The sequence below is a fragment of the Mauremys reevesii genome, linkage group 2 (assembly GCF_016161935.1).
Source record: "Mauremys reevesii isolate NIE-2019 linkage group 2, ASM1616193v1, whole genome shotgun sequence".
NCBI lineage: Eukaryota > Metazoa > Chordata > Testudines > Geoemydidae > Mauremys > Mauremys reevesii.
Window position 1 is genome coordinate 127,006,935 of NC_052624.1, and position 18,674 is coordinate 127,025,608.

The window sequence follows — 18,674 nt, forward strand, 5'->3', positions numbered from 1 at the left end:
AGGTGGTGTTAGAGAGTTGTTGTTGTCCTCATTGACATAATCATGATGGTGGAGAACTACAATGACACCCCCTTTGTCTGCTGGTTGGATTGCTATCTGGTGGTTGGATTTCAAGGTCTGTACAGCTGTCCTTTCAGCAGTGGAGAGATTGTCATGGATGTGATGTTTGCTAAGGATCTCACAGTCAGGATTTTTTTCCTGAAGCAATCAGTGTAACAACATTAAATGAAGTCCCACGAACAAGGGGATCCGATGGTTCTGAGCACTAACCCACCAGTACTGTCAGCACTGATGCCCCACAAGCTGCGGAATCTGCCCGTTCTGCGGAAGTCCATGGCACCAACACCAGTACCGAGGGTATCTCTATCACTGGGGAGATAAGGAACCGTGTTTGAGCCCCAGGTCGCATTCACCTTAACAGAAGCAGAGTCTGTCAGGCCTTTCTACCTATAGGGAGATTATTTCTCCCCTTATGATATGCTTCAACTGCAGAACACCTTTCCACCCACTGCGATGGACTACACCCTTTCATTGGCTCCAGCGGTACCACCAATGGAACCAGAGTCTGCCTTCTCTTCCACCAATGAATCAGAAGCTGGAGAGTGACTGTCGATACTTACTAACCATCCATACTTGCATTCACAGAGGCAGTCCTGGTCTTGGCAACACCCACAACTTCACCCACCACAGATCCACTGGTACCCCGTGCTGTAGGGACCAACTCAGCATCCCCCAGATACGGCCTACTGGCCATACTACCCTGGTCCCAATAGCCTCCTCAGAACCAGCCTGATCTGCAAGAGAGTCTTCACCTGCCTCTCCATTGAGAGCTCCTTCTAGCAGGCACTTGGATCTGTTGGTAGAAGAGCCTTAGCCCAGTTCTGATGGTGCCACCAGAACCAGAAAGATTTGCTTCCTCATCTGCAGATGAAGCAGTGACTACAGCATCTCCTTCACCCCTGAATGACTTTAGGCAGTTTCAAGATCTGTTGTGCAGAGTTGCGGGGGAACTCCAGATTCCACTGGAGGAAATCTAGGTTACCCAGCATAAACTACGAGATATACCCCACTCCTCAGGACAAACTAGAGTTGTACTGCCTATTAAAAATGCCATTCTTGAGCCTGCCAGAACGAACAGTATGGCACACCCTGGTCACATACATGCCTACGCCCAAAGGGGCTGAAAGATGCTATTACATTCTGGCTAAGGGGTCCGAGTTCCTCTTCCCACACCTCCCCCAAAACTTCCTGTTTTTGTAAGCCGTGACTGAACAAGACAGACAACAGCACCTTGCTTTACACCATCTGACAAGGAGAGCAGTGTTTGGATCTTTTGAGGCATAAGGTCTTTTCCTCATCTTGTCTTCAATTCAGGATCAGGAACTATCAGGCGTTTCTAGACAAATTCGACTTCTCGAATTACAGCTAATTTGAGGAATTTACTGATAGTCTCCGTCAACACAACAGGGCTAGTTTTTGGGTGATCATTGAGAAAGGGAAGCTGGTAGCTGGAACAGCACTCCAATCAGCGGTGAGCGCAGCAGATACCTCCTCAAAGGCCATGGCTATGGCCACAGTTATGTGTCGGGTATCTTGGCTCCACTCATACAGTTTCTCTAGGGAGGTGCAAAACACAATTGAAGACCTCCTCTTCAGTTAGTCCCATCTTTTCAATCAAAAGATGGATGATTTGTTACCTAGCCCCCGAGGCCTCACTTTCTAGACATGCTGATTCAGGACATATGTAAAGTGGCCACATGCAGTTCTGTGCACACCTTTGCAACACACTGAACATTAGTGCAGGACTCTGCAGCGGACTCCTCCTTCGGTGTGGCAGTTCTCCGCACAACCATTCCGTCCTCATCCTCACACCCTCTTCCAACTTAGGTACTGCTTGTCAATCACCCTCAACAGAATACAATAGGGACCATCACTCAAAGAAGAGGAGGTTATTTAACTGTATTTGGAGGTTCTTCGAGATGTGTGGTCCCAATCTGTATTCCACTTCCCACCCTCCTTCCCCTTTGCTATGGATCTGTCTGATTCATGATGGAGAAGGAACTGAAGATGCAGTTGGTTCGCCATGCCCTTTATCACCTTGGACGGAAACATGAGGCAAGTCAGGGCTCATGGGTGGACCAACACACTACTTTCAAATTCTCTAACTTCATAAGAACATAAGAATATAAGAATGGCCGTACCAGGTGGGACCAAAGGTCCATCTAGCCCAGTATCTGTCTACCGACAGTGTCCAATACCAGGTGCCCCAGAGGGAGTGAACCTAACAGGCAACAATCAAGTGATCTCTCTCCTGCCATCCATCTCCATCCTCTGCCAAACAGAGGCTAGGGACACCATTCTTTACCCATCCTGGCTAATAGCCATTTATGGACTTAGCCACCATGAATTTATCCAGTTCTCTTTTAAACATTGTTATAGTTTCGGGTACATGGAATACAGATAGGGACCACACATCTTGAAGAACCTCCAGTTACAGGTAAAAAACCTCGTCTTTCTTGTTTGAGTGGTTCCTTCTGGAGTATGTGAGGTGCAGGAGATGGTTTCTCCATTTTTTCTGAAGACCTTCTGCAGAGCTGTTCAGCATATTTGGAGTTGTAGGAGATGATCAGAGGGTTATAGATGGTGAGTCCTCTGGGAATAATGTTTTGTTTCTTGCATTTTCTCAGGAAGTAGATGTCGCTGTTAAGTTTTGGTAATGTTGTGTTAATGTTGAGCAGTGAAAGACTCAAGGAGTTCCATCTAATTAGCTTATCAAGGAATGATTTTGATCAGTTTGTCAGTACTTACATGAGGAACAGAAATTTGAAAATAGAGGGCTCTTCAATCTAGCAGACAAAGGTGTAACAAAATCCAGTGCCTGGAAGTTGAATTCAGATAAATTCCAACTAGAAATAAGGCACATGAAAATAATTAAACTTTGGAATAACATTTGAAAAATTGTGGTGGATTCTCCATCACTGGCAATTTTTAAATCACGATTGGGTTTTCTAAAAGATATGCTCTAATTCAACCACAGCTGTTTTACTTGAAGCAGGAATTAATTTGGAGAAGATCTATGGCATGTGTTTTGCAGATCAGATTAGATGTTCACAATGGTCCCTTCTGATCTTGGAATCTGTAAATATGTGAATTTACATCCACAGATAATTTGGCACTATAAATTATTTTCTAAGGTGTGATTATTTTAAAGTCTTGATGTGCACACATATTATATATTTAAATAAGCTTTGCCTTACAATCTGTTTATCAAAAAGATACACTTATAGTTCAATGAAGAAATCTTTATGCCTCTACAGAGTATTCCTTTTGGGTACCACAATGATATAATACAGGGATTACAGAGGAAAATTTGAGTTTAATTTAGTATATTATGGAGATTTATTACATTGGGTGGGTTTGATTAAGGCCTCATAAAACACAGTTCCCAGTGCTTATCCCTTAAATGAATTCTGGTGTCAAAGATCTAAAGAAGGGCAGGATTTATTTCTGTGATTTCAATTAATGTTAATGGTAGGTGTGTAACTAAATTCTTCAATGTTATTTCAAAATTTTACCCCATGTTGACAGACTCTTGTAAATATATTAGGGGAGAAGGTAAACTTATTTAACTACATGGTTGTGTGCATCATATTTATTCAATATATTTAAATTTGATGAGTCTGTGACATTTACCTTAGGCAGGTAAGTAAAGGTAGGAAGTCTACAATTCTTTGTTCACTTTTTTTAATATTTGAAAAATAATACTTTGTCTTTTTGTCATCAAATCTAGAATTGGCTGAAACATGTTTTTTAAAAAAACAAAAATAAACTAATGTAGAAACGTGCAGATTTTAAAAGGGTATATTAGGAGTCAAGACCCATTTGGGCTCAATGCACACATATAAAATGTTAAGAACATAGCAGTGGCCAATAACCAATGCTCTAGAACCTGGCAAAATAAGCCAGCACCTGTATGCAAATGCAAACAGTGAAAAATGGTTTTTGTTTCTGCCCTGATTCTTCAGACTTGATTTCTTCAGCAAATTGTTCTAGCATATAATAAATAATAATAAATAGTAATAATAATAAATATTTCACCCAACCTTTGTCTGTTTTTTCTATTTATTGTTCAAGTTCTTCAGGGCAGGGACTGTCTCTTATTATCTCTTTGTACAGTACCTAGCATAATGAGGTGCCTATCTCAGTTAGGGCCTGTAGATGCTACTGTAACACAAATAAATTATTATAATACCAGTGACTTAATGATAAAAATGCATTTAAAAAAGCAACATCATCCTAGGGAAAGATTATGTCTGGTCCACCACTGGTACACAAGTAGGTGAGACATCCCAATTAGCTCTTGCACTTCCAGCAGCCCTGACCTCTTCAAAGGGTGTGCAGAGAGAGCCATGTTATGGGCATATCCCTCTCTGTGCTGTGCTGCAAGGCTGGCCTTACATGGGAGGGGAGTGTTCTCTGCACCCTTTCAAAAGCTGCAGCAGTGGCTAGCTACACTTCCTAAAACTCCCTCAGATCTGCATATCCCATATACAGTGCCTCTGGGAACTATGAATGGGAGAGTTGTGCCCAGGGGCGGCTCTAGGCACCAGCAAACCAAGCTGTTGCCTAGGGCGGCCAAATCTAGGGGGCGGCAGGCTGGGCCGGTGGACCTGCCGCAGTCATGCCTGCGGGAGGTCCACCGGAGCCGCGGACGACCGGACCTGCCGCAGGCATGACTGCGGAGGGGGGCTCGTCCCGCGGCTCGGCTGGACCTCCCGCAGGCATGACTGCGGCAGCTCAAGCGGAGCCGCCGGACCCGCTGTTCCCGCGGCTCCGGTGGAGCTCCCGCAGTCATGCCTGCGGCAGGTCCGCTCGTCCCGGGGCTCCGGTGGACCTGCCGCGGGAGCTCAACCGGAGCCGCAGGAAGGGCGGCGCAGCACACCGCGCTGCCTGGGGCAGCCTATTTTCTAGAGCCGCCCCTGGTTGTGCCCCTCTGAACTGGCCCCAGAGTGAGGCCATGTTTTAAAGGCACAAGAAAGCCCTACATGCATTTCTTTTTTATTTTAACCTTGCATTTTTGTGATAATATTAGTTTTAATTAGTGATAAAGGTATATTTTTAAACAATTTGTTTTGGATTTTGTTAGATTTGATTGTAGTGGATGACATGCCACTTAACTCTAAATACCTCAATGCAAACACCCCTGGAAGCTAACAAGTTAGTTATGAAGCTGAAAAGAACCTGGTATCACTATCTTGCATTTGTACAGTCTTCTGGTCAGATAAATTAGAAAAGCACAGAAGTGCTCATCCTAGGTTCCTCTTCAAAGGAGCATCAGCACAGCAAGCACTGTCATCCTGCATTGCACATGGTCCAAAACAGAGGATAGATTATATGAATGTGAGAGAAAAATCTGCTTGGAATATAAATTAAAGGTGAAAATAAGAACTTAATGGTAGTTTGCTGAAATACTGGCAAACATTGGGGTTAATAAAAATACAGCTTTCTTTCCATTCCACTCCCTCCTCCCCACCCCCAAGGATGTGAATGCAAAGGCTGAGTTATCTCTAATGGAGAGAAAAGAGAATGCTACATTAAAATACCGTGTATATAGGCACTACAGAATCTCCAAAGTGACATAGCAAGTGGAGATGGTTTGATGAAAGAGAGCAAAATCCAAACACATACTTCAGAAGTAATTGGTGTTTGTTTCATGAAAACTGACAACATTTCTGTGTATTTTTCCCCTTGTGTATTCTTTTATTATTTTTTGTTTTACTCAGTCTCCTATTTCACCTGGCACTGGTACGTGTTCATAGTATAATAAAACTTACGTTTCTAGTTCCACAGATTGCTGTAGACTGCTTAATGGCAATGCTTGAAGGTAGATGAATGTAGGTTGGAAGGGTTAGATTTGTATTGGTAAATGTTGATGTCACCATACACACACAAGCTGACAAAAAATATTTCATCTATGACAATAAAAATTTACAGATAGACAAAGTAACAAAAATGCTGTTTGCGAACTTATTAATATTATTTAATGATATTTACTTTGCATATATTGACATGTGATGTTGACTATTTGTGTTTTAACAATTTAACTTTTTGAATCTCAATGTCTAGTGTCATTAAATAATTATTGTCTGATCCCTCCTTGATTTTGCAGTTGTGAAAATTTGAATTAAAAATGCTTAACAATAAACATCAATATTCTCTGTCAAAATTATTTTTAAAATGTAATTCTGCCCAGCCTAAATATAAGTTTACATCAAAGTACTTCATGATGTATTTTCTTTTGCAGTGTGGGCACACATGATGGTAATTTGAATATAAACCCCATTGCATTCCATTCAAAAATGACTTGGGACCTCTGATTCTGCTTCTATCAAAATAAGTAATTAATGATTGAGCTTTTCCCTCTCTGTTTACTTCTTTGATCTGTCACCCCTGAAGATACTAACAAACTTCATATTATTTTCCTCTAGTTTTTCCTGGATGATCCTGTGATAATTTTCATCCCAGTTCTTAATTCATCAAATGCAAGTTTTCCCGAAACAAGTGCTCAAACACTGTGGTATATACAAAACAACTATTTTTACCTACCAGTAAGTTCATTTTACATTTCTTTATTTTTTTATAGTTTGCGATGGCTACATTAAACCTACTGTCACTGGACCTTTTGAGGCTTAGTGGTTCAGAGGATTTTTCAAGAAGCCTCCAAAGGGTTCATTATTTTTCCAGAGGTACTGAGTACTCACAACTTCATTTGAAGTCAAGGAGAGGTGCAGGGCCTCGGCACTTCTGAAAATCAGGCCCTAACTTTGAATTTCAATGAATTTCAGATTAAGAAAGCGGTTTGGAGAAATGTCTGGTAGCCAAGAACTCTAGAGTTCTAATTCTAAAAAAATGCTATTCTACAATATCAGCAGAGCACACCTTAAGTGGATTAGGAACTGACTAGCTGACAGATCTGAAAGTAATTGTCAGTGAAGAATCACGATCAAATGGGGGTGTTTCTAGTGGGTTTCCAGAGATATCGGTACTAGGCCTGACACTTGCATCAGTTATCTGAAAGTAAATATAAAATCACTGCTGATCAAATTTACAGATGAAACAAAAACTGGAGGAGTAGTAAATAATGAGGAGGATGGGGCAGTCAAACAGAGCGACCTGGATCACTTGGTTAACTGGGTCCATTCAAACAAGTTTACTGTAATACAGCCAAATGCAAGGTCATACATTTAGGAACATGGAGGGATGCTCATACCTACAGAATGGGGGACTATATCCTGGAAAGCAGTGATTCTGAAAAGGAATTAGAGAGTCATCATGGACAAGCGATTCAACATGAGCTTCCAGTGCAATGCTATGGTGGGGAAAAGAGGCTAGTGTGATCCTTGGATGCTGAAAATTTGGAGAGGGTCCAGAAAAGAGACACAGAAACAATTTGAGGGCTGGAGACAGTGCCTTACAGTGACTCTTAAAGAACTCCATCTATTTAGCTTATCAGAAAAAGAAGATTGAGAGGTATCTTGATTAATGTCTAACTTCCTTCATGGGGCAAAAATACCTAGTACTAAAGAGCTTTCTATTCTATTAGAGAAAGGCATCACAAGAACCAGTGACTGGAAGCAGAAGCAAAACACATTCAAATTAGGCATAATATTTTAACACTGAGAATGATTAAACATTGAAACAAATTACAAAGAGGAGTGATGGAATCTCCTTCTCTTGATGTCTTTCAGACCAAGACTGTATGCCTTTATGGAAAATATGTTTTAGTTAAACACAAGTTATTGGCCTCAGTACAGGGGTAACTGGGTGAAATTTAATGGCCTGTGGTATACACGAAGTCAGGCTAGATGATGTAATGGTCTCTCCAGGCTTAAACTCTCTGAGGTCTGCCTTTAATAATTGTCTCCTTCTGTGGCCTTGGGCAATCCACTCAACATCTTTGGCATAGTTTTCCAATCTATAAAATGAAAATAATGCCTAATTCAGAGGTGTGTTGTAAAGATTAACTAGATAATGTGTTAATTATAAGCATAATTTTAATTAATTCTGAAATAAATGTTTAATCAGTGAGGGCCTGATTCGTGGACTGAACTCTTGCAATGCTCACTAGTTTTCACATTATGTCGGTGTGAAAGCAACTAATCTAAATGGGGATAAACTTCATGCACATTTTTATTTCTAGGTCAGTGAGCCTAAAGAAGGGGCATATTTTTTTGCAAAAAAAATTTATAAAAGTGTAGTCTCTCTTCTTTAATTGAAACATTTTGTAATATGATATTTTGTGAGGAGTTCTAGCATCCAGGAAGATTTCAGGAGGTGTCAAACATTTATCTCCTGATCAGTTAGTGTAAGCTGATAGCTTATTGGTAGCGCATTTATTTACTATGTAAGGCGTTGGTGAGACCTCATTTGGAGTATTGTGTGCAGTTTTGGTCTCCCATGTTTAAGAAGGATGAATTCAAACTAGAACAGGTACAAAGAAGGGCCACTAGAATGATCCGAGGAATGGAAGGCCTTTCGTATGAAAGGAGACTTGAGGAGCTCGGTTTGTTTTCCTTAACCAAAAGAAGGATAAGAGGAGATATGATTACACTCTTTAAATATATCAGAGGGATAAATACCAGGGAAGGAGAAGAATTATTTCAGCTCAGTGCTAATGTGGACACGAGGACGAACGGATATAAACTGTCAGTCAGGAAATTAAGGCTTGAAATTAGACGACGGTTTCTAACCATCAGGGGAGTGCAATACTGGAACAGCCTACCGAGGGAAACAGTGGGGGCGAAGGACCTCCATGACTTTAAGATTAAGCTAGATAAGTTTATGGAGGGGATGGTATGATAGGATAACGGGCTTAGTCAATAGGTCAATTAAGTGCCACACTGGTAAATAGTACAATGGGTCAATGGTATGATATAACCTTTTCCAGAGGGTTTGGCTGGAGAGTCTTGCCCGCATGCTCGGGGTTCAGCTGACCGCCATATTTGGGGTCGGGAAGGAATTTTCCTCCAGGGAAGATTGGCAATGGCCCTGGAGGTTTTTCGCCTTCCTCCGAAGCATGGGGCAGGGGTCGCTTGCTAAGGAGTGGGTGGATCGGCTTATGTGGCCTGCATCTTGCAGGAGGTCAGACTAGATGATCATAATGGTCCCTTCTGATCTTGAATTCTATGATTCTATGATTCTATGATATGATTAAAGTGCTTTTGCTGACCTCAACCTTCCCCAGTCCTATGTATGTACAAACATGGAAAAACTGTCAGTCCACTAATTTATTTTTATCTTATTTTAAACAGAAACATTTTATATTCACTTTTGTCATATGTTATTTTGTCATGCTTTTATAATTCTTTTGAGGTTTTTTTCCACCGCAATAAAGGATAAGTTTAATATTCTGTTTGACACTATCCAGTATCTTACTAAGATACCCAGATCTTCATGGTATTGCAACTATTTATAGTAACTGGTCTTTAATATGTTTTTTTAAATTTAAATAATATCAAAATGCATTCTTTACATGTAGAAACCATATTGTCTGTCACTTAATAAATGTGTTTACTTAGTTATGACAGAAATAGACAAAAATATTGTCATTGCTTTGTTAATAATTCAGGTATAGTGAATAATTTATGGTGGAATAAAGGTTTTAACACTCCTCTTTCCTATTTATCTATTAAAAACCTCCTAATTGTACTGTAGTTCCATCCTAAACCACACAAAGCATTTCAGAGCTCATAAGTTCCGGCTTGATAAAGACAGCAGGGGAGAGGCAAAATCCTTTTGAATTATTAATCAATCACTGATTTAGAAAAATTAAAAATCTATAGATAAAAAATCTATTCTATGTTTATTGAATGGTACACTGAGAACTTGTGGTGGCAAAACATTCTTTTTTTAAATTAAAAGTCAGTCTTTTGTATATGTGTATAATGGCATTAAACATTACTCCCACAGCGAAACTGCCTGTGACTTATAAAAAGTGAAGCTGACAGCTCTGTTGAGTATGCATACTAAAATGAATGAATAAGAGATTTTTAAAATGCTTCAATCCCAGAAGAATTGAGCCCTATTTGGAACCATGCTAATTAATATTTTTTGCTGCAATATGAGATGTTCTTAGTTACATTACTGTGCATTCTGCTGTTATACAAGACTTGTCAGGGAATACTTAATCAGTTGCAAAGGGATTGTTTGTCTTTTTGTTTTGTAAGGAGGCTGCAAAATGGTTTCCAAATGTTAGAAGTTATGTAGAATTTATATCTTTTGGACCCATATGATCTCCTCCTGTGAGAGACAAAATACAATAACAATTCCAGTATTGCCAGCCCCAAATGTTCAAAATTTATTACTCAGTTCCCAGAATATCATGTGATTTTTTTTATAATGTATTTGGAGTTCTTTTTATGTGCCTCTGGATGTTGAGCCTTTGAATTCATATTTTCAAGCTGTCCACCACAACCATGTGGGCTATCAACTTATTTTTTTCTTTTTAAATAATGCTGAAAATCTCAGAATCACAGCACTCCAGGGCCTAAAGTTTTAAGAAAAATACCAAATACCACAAGTCTCATGATCAAATCACAAGAGTTGGCAATAGCGCAGCTCTGTGGCTTTGAAATAGCTGCTGTCTGGGTATTCTGTACCCATCTTGTCTGAGCCCTACAGGAGTATGAAGGAGACGACTAGTGGTGAGGCTACAGTACACGAGAAGGAAAACAATCCTTTATATAAAGTCCCCCAAATCTATAGATTCTGGCCAGCTATGCAGATGAACTCTTCCTCCACGCTGACCCAGTCAGGGAAGAAAATGGCTGGCCAGAAAGCTATCGTGCCACTGGTTTGCTAGATTGCAGTTTTGTGCTCTCTGGGTACGTCTACACTACGGGATTATTCCGAATTTGCATAAACCGGTTTTGTAAAACAGAATTTATAAAATCAGGTGGAGCGCGGCCATACTAAGCACATTAAATCGGTGGTGTGCGTCCATGGTCCGTGGCTAGCGTCGATTTCTGGAGCGTTGCACTGTGGGTAGCTATTCCCTAGCTATCCCATAGTTCCCGCAGCCTCCCCCGCCCCTTGGAACTTCCGGGTTGAGATCCCAGTGCCTGATGGGGCAAAAATCATTGTCGCGGGTGGTTCTGGGTAAATGTCATCAGTCACTCCTTCCTCTGGGAAAGCAACGGCAGACAAGCATTTCGTGCCTTTTTCCCCTGGATTGCCCTGGCAGATGCCATAGCATGGCAATCATGGAGCTTGTTTTGCCGTTTGTGACTCTCACCCAGGGGCGGCTCTACCGTTTTGGCCGCCCCAAGCAGTCATGCGCGGGAGGCGCCCCGGAGCCGCGGGAGCAGCGGACCTCCCACGGGCATGACTGCAGAGGGTCCGCTGGTCCCGCGTGGCTCAGCTGGCCCCCCCGCGGCTGCGGACGGTTCGCGGCTCCCGCGGCTCCGCTTGAGCTGCCGCAGTCATGCCTGCGGGAGGTCCAGCCGAGCCGCGGGACGAGCGCCCCCTCCGCAGTCATGCCTGCGGCAGGTCCAGTCGTCCCGGGGCTCGGTGGACCTCCCGCAGGCATAACTGCGGCAGGTCCGCCGGCCCACCCTGCCGCCCCCTAGACTTCGCCGCCCTAGGCACCAGCTTGTTTTGCTGGTGCCTAGAGCCGCCCCTGCTCTCACCGTATGTGTACTAGATGCCGCTCACAGAGGCGATTCAGCAGCGCTACACAGAAGCATGCTTTTGCTTTTGCATGACAGCAGAGATGGTTACTAGCCATATTGCACCATCCAAACCCTTCCATAAATTGGAACTGAGGATGATCATGGCTACCAGTCCTTTTGTACCATTTGCTGCTAGTGCCCCTGGCCGATCAGCCAGGGGCGCAAAAGCCAAGATTGGTTACTAGCCATATTGCACCTTCCATCTTTTTGTACCATTTGCTGCTGTCATAAGTGCCCCTGGCCGATCAGCCAGGGGCGCAAAAGCAAAAATTGGGAATGACTCCCTGAGTCAATCCCTCCTTTTTGGTATCTAAAAATAGAATCAGTGCTGCCTAATATAGGCAAGTGTACTAGAGAACCACCGTATCATAGAACCAGAGAGCACAGCTGCTCTGTGTCAGAGCCTGCAGAAATTATGATCTGTATGCTATTCACAGGGGGTGCTCCTGTAACAACCCCACCTGTTGATTCCGTTCTTCCCCCAGCCTTTCTTGGCTACCGTAGCATTGTCCCCCCACTTGTGTGATGAATTAATAAAGAATGCAGGAATAAGACACACTGACTTATTAGTGAGAAATGAGTGGAAGGCAGCCTCCAGCTGCTATGATAGTCCAGACAGGACATTAAGCAGTGTGTAGGAGAGAAGCCCAGCATCCCACTGCTAGTCCAGGGGCAACTGAATCTTTTCTTTACACATGAAGGGTGGGGGCTGATGGAGCTCAGCCCCCTGTTGCTATGATGAGGATGGTTACCAGCCATATTGCACCATCCATCCACCAGAAAAAATTAGGGCCAATAGGCTGATGACGAGGACGGTTACCAGTCCTTTTGTACCATCAGCTGAGGCTGATGATGAGGATGGATTTCCAGCTTATTGTACCATCAGCTGAGGCTGATGATGAGGATGGATTTCCATCGTATTGTACCATCAGCCGCCCATGGCGGGGGGGGGGAGCAAGGATGTTGGTGTTGAGTGCTGCACTATCGCGTCTATCTGCAGCATTCAGTAAAGATAGGGTGACATGTAAAAGAGTCAGAGGATTGTTTTACCTTTCGCTTCTGGGGGTGGGTGGGGGGTGGGTGAGTAGATTGCCAAGCTATGCCCTGACCTGCGGACACTGTGTTTGACCCTAGAAGCATTTGGAGCTCAGCCAAGAATGCAAATACTTTTCGGAGGCTGCAGGAACTGTGGGATAGCTTCAGTCCTCCAGTCCATGAGCATCCATTTGATTATTTGGCTTTCCGTTACGCTTGTCACGCTGCAGTGCGCTGAGTCCCTGCTATGGCGTCTGTCTGGAGATTTTTAAAAAAGGATTCTGAATTTCATCTTCTGTAACGGAGCGCTGATAGAACAGATTTGCCTGCCCTTACAGCGATCACATCCACATGGTCCATGCGGGAGCTCTTTTTTTATTTTGATTTCGGACTGCATCACCACCCGTGCTGATCGGAGCTCCACGCTGGGCAAACAGGAAATATTCAAAAGTTCGCGGGGCTTTTCCTGTTTACCTGACCACTGCATCCGAGTTCAGATTGCAGTCCAGAGCGGTCACTGGTGCACTGTGGGATAGCTCCCGGAGGCCAATACCGTCGATCAGCGTCCACACTAACCCTAATCTGATATGTTAATACCGATACTAGCGTTACTCCTCTCGTTAGGGAGGAGTACAGAAACCGGTTTAAAGAGCCATTAAAATCGATATAAGGTGCCTCCTAGTGTGGACGGTTTTGGCGTTAAATCGGTTTTACGCTCCTAAAACCGATTTAAACGCCTAGTGTAGACCAGGCCTCTGAGAGGGATCAGAAAGCTCACAACACACATTAATGGTAATTCCAGCGGTATTGGCTTTTCATATTTTTTACCCCTTGCTGTTCCTTCCTCAAACCCTATCTATGTCCTCTATCCTGTCTGTTCTATTGGCCGCATGGATCTTTTGCAAGAATTAGTTAGGTGGCTATGCAGAGGTGGCAGCTTTTTGCACAGTTTTATAGCCTGGCCCACCCCACCCCACCCTGTTCCCCAGCTCTGAGGAGTGGGAGGGATTGAGAGGGGGAAGAAGGGTCCAAATCACAGTACTTTAATCAAAACTGCCTAGTAGTTTAAATCCAAAAGCTAGGTTTGCTACAAATACAAATGGGTCCATGGCTTTAAACTTTGTTTAACTGAAAACATGATTCTTGAGGGATTTAAACATTCCCGTGCAGTGTTGGGAACCCAGACAGAAGAGCAGTGAGCTAATGTATAAGAACCATGGACATGTCTATACATACAGCGCTGCAGCAGCACATCTGGTGAAGATGCTCTCTGTCACCTTTGCGAGTGGCAGAAGCCGTGTCAGTGGGAGCAGCTCTCCTGCCGACATAGCGCTGTGCACACCAGCGCTTATGTGGGTGTAACTTCTGTTGCTCGGGGGGGGGGGGTGGAATATTCACACCCCTGAGTGACATAAGTTAGGCTGACATAGGCTGTAGTATAGACATAACCAAAAAAATGAAAGAGACAAACTTAGGGCTATGTTTTTAAAAATGCACAGCAATCCGAGGTACCTACACTTTTGGCTTCTCAACTTGAATTAGGCATACACATTGAGGCAGCATTTGCAAATTGGGCTGCCTATTTCTAACTGGTGCTCTTTCGTCACAACAAAGTTTCTTGACCTTTGTGTTTCGTTTTGGATGCACAAACATTAACATTTTTCCAATATGAAAAGCACTTTCACAAGTAGCGATGCTTACATAGTAGAAAAATGGATTCTGCTACTTTATATAGATTGAACTCACAAGAGTATAAAAGGCACCATGAAAAAGAATGCAATAATCAATGAAGATTTAATATAAGTAATTCTGAACAAGAATTAATTTTTTGCTTATTTCAAGCAGTAATAAATTATAAGCACTGGAGAAAAATTAAAATTACAAGTTAACTACAGCTGATTGTGCTGTACAAAGCACTCACAGTAGAGATCTCCCAAAATGAGTATATGGTGATTCAGGTTCAGTCAAACACTTCTATCGACAAGCCAGCAGTGTTCCAGAAATATCTTAATGAGAAATAAAATGTACTTGGCCTAAGAAAAGTAACTTTTTTTTTGAGGTATAAATCCTTAACATTCAGGTACTCTGTGGAGAATGTGATAAAGACTCCATAAGTGAGAATATACTATAATTGTCTTTCCATTTCAGTGCTGATTTTGACAACCCAGTCTCACTTTCACCAAAAACAAAACAAAAATTGAACTGAAGTTTTTCATGTTTAGTCTTAGGCCAGAGAAATATGTTTCAGGAAAGTTTAACCTCAACCATACAAACCACTTTTTGATGTACAAGTCCTAGAAAAAATAGTAGTTTTTGTAAGTTTTCTTCTCCACTCATAACTCAACGGAAGATTTGGCCTGAAGGCTTTACATTTCATGTAAATGTATACCTTAAGCATAGACCCAGTTTGAGCTTTCTAGATTCCCTCATTTTAGTTATTTCATTATTTTCCCACCATCTGTATAAGTACAATATTTATGGAGTTTATAAGCTCTGTGCTTACTGCGTCAAAGATTACAAGTCCTGCAAGCAGAGCCTGCAGTTGCTCTAAGCTCTGTGCTATTACAGGAATGACGTTTCGGAGTTCACCCAGGACAGTAAGCTAGTTAGTCACCATTTGCCTTGTAACCCTTGGGTGTCTTGTGGCTGTGCAACTTTGGTTCAGTGATCTGACCCCAACAGTCTGTCAGCAGTGCACAACCAACCCTGGTCTTGCCCAACTTGTTTACTTCTTATAGGCCAACTTCAGTACCCTTCCAGCTCTGAATTCCCCCCCTTAATTGTTGTACTGTAGTGACCAGTCCCTTTCACTGGACCCTAACAGAGACAATGTTAGGCTTGCTGCTTTTACCGAGACAACACAACACTCCAACCTGTTAGCTTTCTAGAAGCACACACTTTACTGAACTCACACCACCTGGCTGATTTATGAGGAAAGCAAAACAAAACAAATAAATAAATATTAACAACAAAACGTGGATGAAGCAATACCAAATAAAAGAGATAAAAGTAGCAAGATGGTTACAAGCAAAGAAAGTGAAAACACACATCTAAAATTTAAGCTAGCAAGATGCAGCCTTTATTTAAGATGATTTCCTCTCATCCACAGTCTCCTTTCCAGCCCTTTCTGTCCAGGCTGGCCAGGACCCATCACAGTGATCAATTTGCTTGGTTCCTTTTTCTCCTGAGCCTCTCTCTGTTCCTTATATCTCCAAAGGGATGTCTTTTTCTCTTATAAATCAGGAAAGCCTCCTGGGGATTGACACCTAGTATACACTAGAAAATTTGGTTGATTTAATTATGTCGGTCAGGGATGTGAAAAATCCACATCCCTGAGTGGCATATTTAAGCCTACCAAAGTCCCTATGTAAACAAAGCTAGGTCAAAGGAAGAATTCTTCTTCTTCAAGAGCTGTCCCTGTGGTTGCTCCACTCCAGGTGTTGGTGCACCCCTGCGCCTTCATTTGGAGATTTTGACAACACGCCCAGAGCCTGCCCCACGCGTTGAGCATGCCTTAATAATACGCATGCGCGACCGGTCTCCTTAGTTCCTTCTCTACTGTCCCCAGCCTGAGACAGAGCTCAGCAGACTCAGAGAACTTTCTCTCCCTTTGTTTAAAATAAAGTTCCTTGTTAGCTTAGCTTCCCAGTAGTAGTTAGATACCACTTGCCTTATCTCTTGTCTCCAAAAAAGAAAAAACCTTTCTTGTTCCTGTCAGCAGCAGCCACTTCTGACATGCCTGGCTCCCCAGACTTGCCACGATGACATTCCCATCTCAGATGGCCACTTGAAATGTATAAAATGCTTGGGGGAATCTCACATCCCTAAAAAAATGTGCCTACTGCAGCAAACTGAAATCCAGGGCACGTAAGGACAGGGAGCTGAGACTCAAAGTGCTCTTCCAAATAATGGCAGCCTCTCTCACCCATAAAGGATACACCGAGAGCCAAAAGTTCGCTGGGCAGGTCTACAACCTCCCTCCTGGCATTTCCTCGACTCAGCACTTTTGACATGCCGGGATCCTCTGGCGCCACGCAAAACCCACCTGCGGCTGTGGCAGTAGCACAAAACACCAGTGCCAAAGCTTTGGGCTTCCAGCTACCTGTCTCTCACACGGCACTGTTCGGAACCATGAAGGATGCGGTGCCAACACATATTAGCCTGCCTGGCCCCCCGCAGGCTGTTCCCATTCGGCCGGCACCGTCATCCTCTGAACTTACCGGCAGTGATACAAGGCTCAGGACACCAGAGGCAGATGAACCCTCCTGCACAGCAAATTCCTCTCACACAGCCCTCACCACACAGGTGCTGCACAACTGCAATTTACTCAGTCAAGGGACCTGCAGGTGTCACTTATCCTGCAGTCACCCCTACTTAACACCTACTTCTCTCCAGACACTCACACAAGGTCCGGACAGCTTTGTCCTGCTAACTCACACTTCTCCAGTGATGAGGAATCTGTGCTGCAGGGAGACTTTTCACCTTATCAGGTCTCCCATTCAGAGACCCCAATCAACATGGGTCATAAAAAAGCTACTTTGTCCTACTCCCAGGATCCCGCCCCATGGTATGCAAACCTGTGCATGGCACCACTCATGCCCTTCCCACCACAATGGCAATATTGGGCTCCATGGGCACCTTATACCCGGGATCACACTCATTATGCCACCAAAGGCAGGGGTGAGACCTGCTCGGTACCACCAGTAGACGAATCTGCCACTGAGTCACGATATCAGGCAGTCCCTTCACACCTGCAGGACCAATCACGGTCTACCTCCTCCAACCCAGTAGACCCAGTAGTTACACCAGACGAAGCATTACTTCCTCCTCCCCCGATGTCTTCGGATGATGTCTCAAAATATCAGGACCTCTTTAAAAGAGTCACCAATGAGCTAAGGATTAACCTGGAAGAAGTTCCTGAACAACAACATGAGCTAACCCACATCCTGCAACCATCTCCTTCTTCCAGGATTGCATTACCTATCAACACAGCCCTCATGGAACCTGCCAAAGCCATCTGGCAAACACCGGCTGCAAGCCTACCTACCTGCAAGCGAGCAGATCGGAAGTACTCTATCCCTTCCAAGGGTTCTGAATTCCTTTCACTCATCCAGTGCCAAATTTGCTGGTAGTAGAAGCAAAAGAACAAGCACCAGTCTCCCCACTCCACCCCATCTGTCAAGGACAGGAAGCGATTAGATCTGCTCAGGTGTAAGGTATACACGTCTTCCACATTACAATTCTGGATAGCTAATTATACAGCCATTTTGGCAAAATATGACCACAAAAACTATAGTAAACTCATGGAATTTATTGATGACATTCCAGAGAAAAAGAAACAACAATTTACAGCCATAGTTTCTGAGGGACAAATCATCTCCCATATCACTCTTCAGGCTGCCCTCGATGCGGCCAGTACTGCAGCAAGATTCTCTGCCACAGCAGTTGTGATGCGCTGAGGTTCATGGCTCTCGTCCTCTTCCATTCCTCAAGAAGTCCAAAGTACCATTGAGTATCTCCACTTTGATGGTGACAAACTCTTTGCCTCCACGACGAATGATGTACTTCATTCCATGAATGACTCAAGGGCAATTCTCCGGTCTCTAGGAATCCAAACCCCTACAACCAGAAGGAGACAATATAGACACCAACCTTACCAATGTCCACGCTACCCCACATATGCCCATCAATCTCATAGAGCACATAAACAATAACAACAGCAGCAATGCCAGAGACCCAGGTACCAATGCTGCCATCCCAACTCGTCGACAGCATCTCAACCCCCTCTGACAAATAAGCAAATTTGAAGCCTTGGTCAAGGGTTTAGAAAATACTGTTCCCAATTCAGCACTGACATCACCTGCCCCTATTTTTGGACACCGCCTATGCCCATTCTCCCATCAATGGCAG

At 43.3% G+C, this 18,674-nt stretch overlaps 1 protein-coding gene across 1 annotated transcript in view; it reads left to right on the forward strand.

Annotated features, from left to right (window-relative positions):
* Positions 1-18,674, forward strand: part of ADCY2 (adenylate cyclase 2) — a 416,016-nt gene that overhangs the window by 361,094 nt on the left and 36,248 nt on the right. The window contains exon 17 of the mRNA XM_039523887.1: positions 6,489-6,608. Coding sequence (XP_039379821.1) covers positions 6,489-6,608 — 120 coding nt within the window. The remainder of the gene's footprint in view (positions 1-6,488; positions 6,609-18,674) is intronic.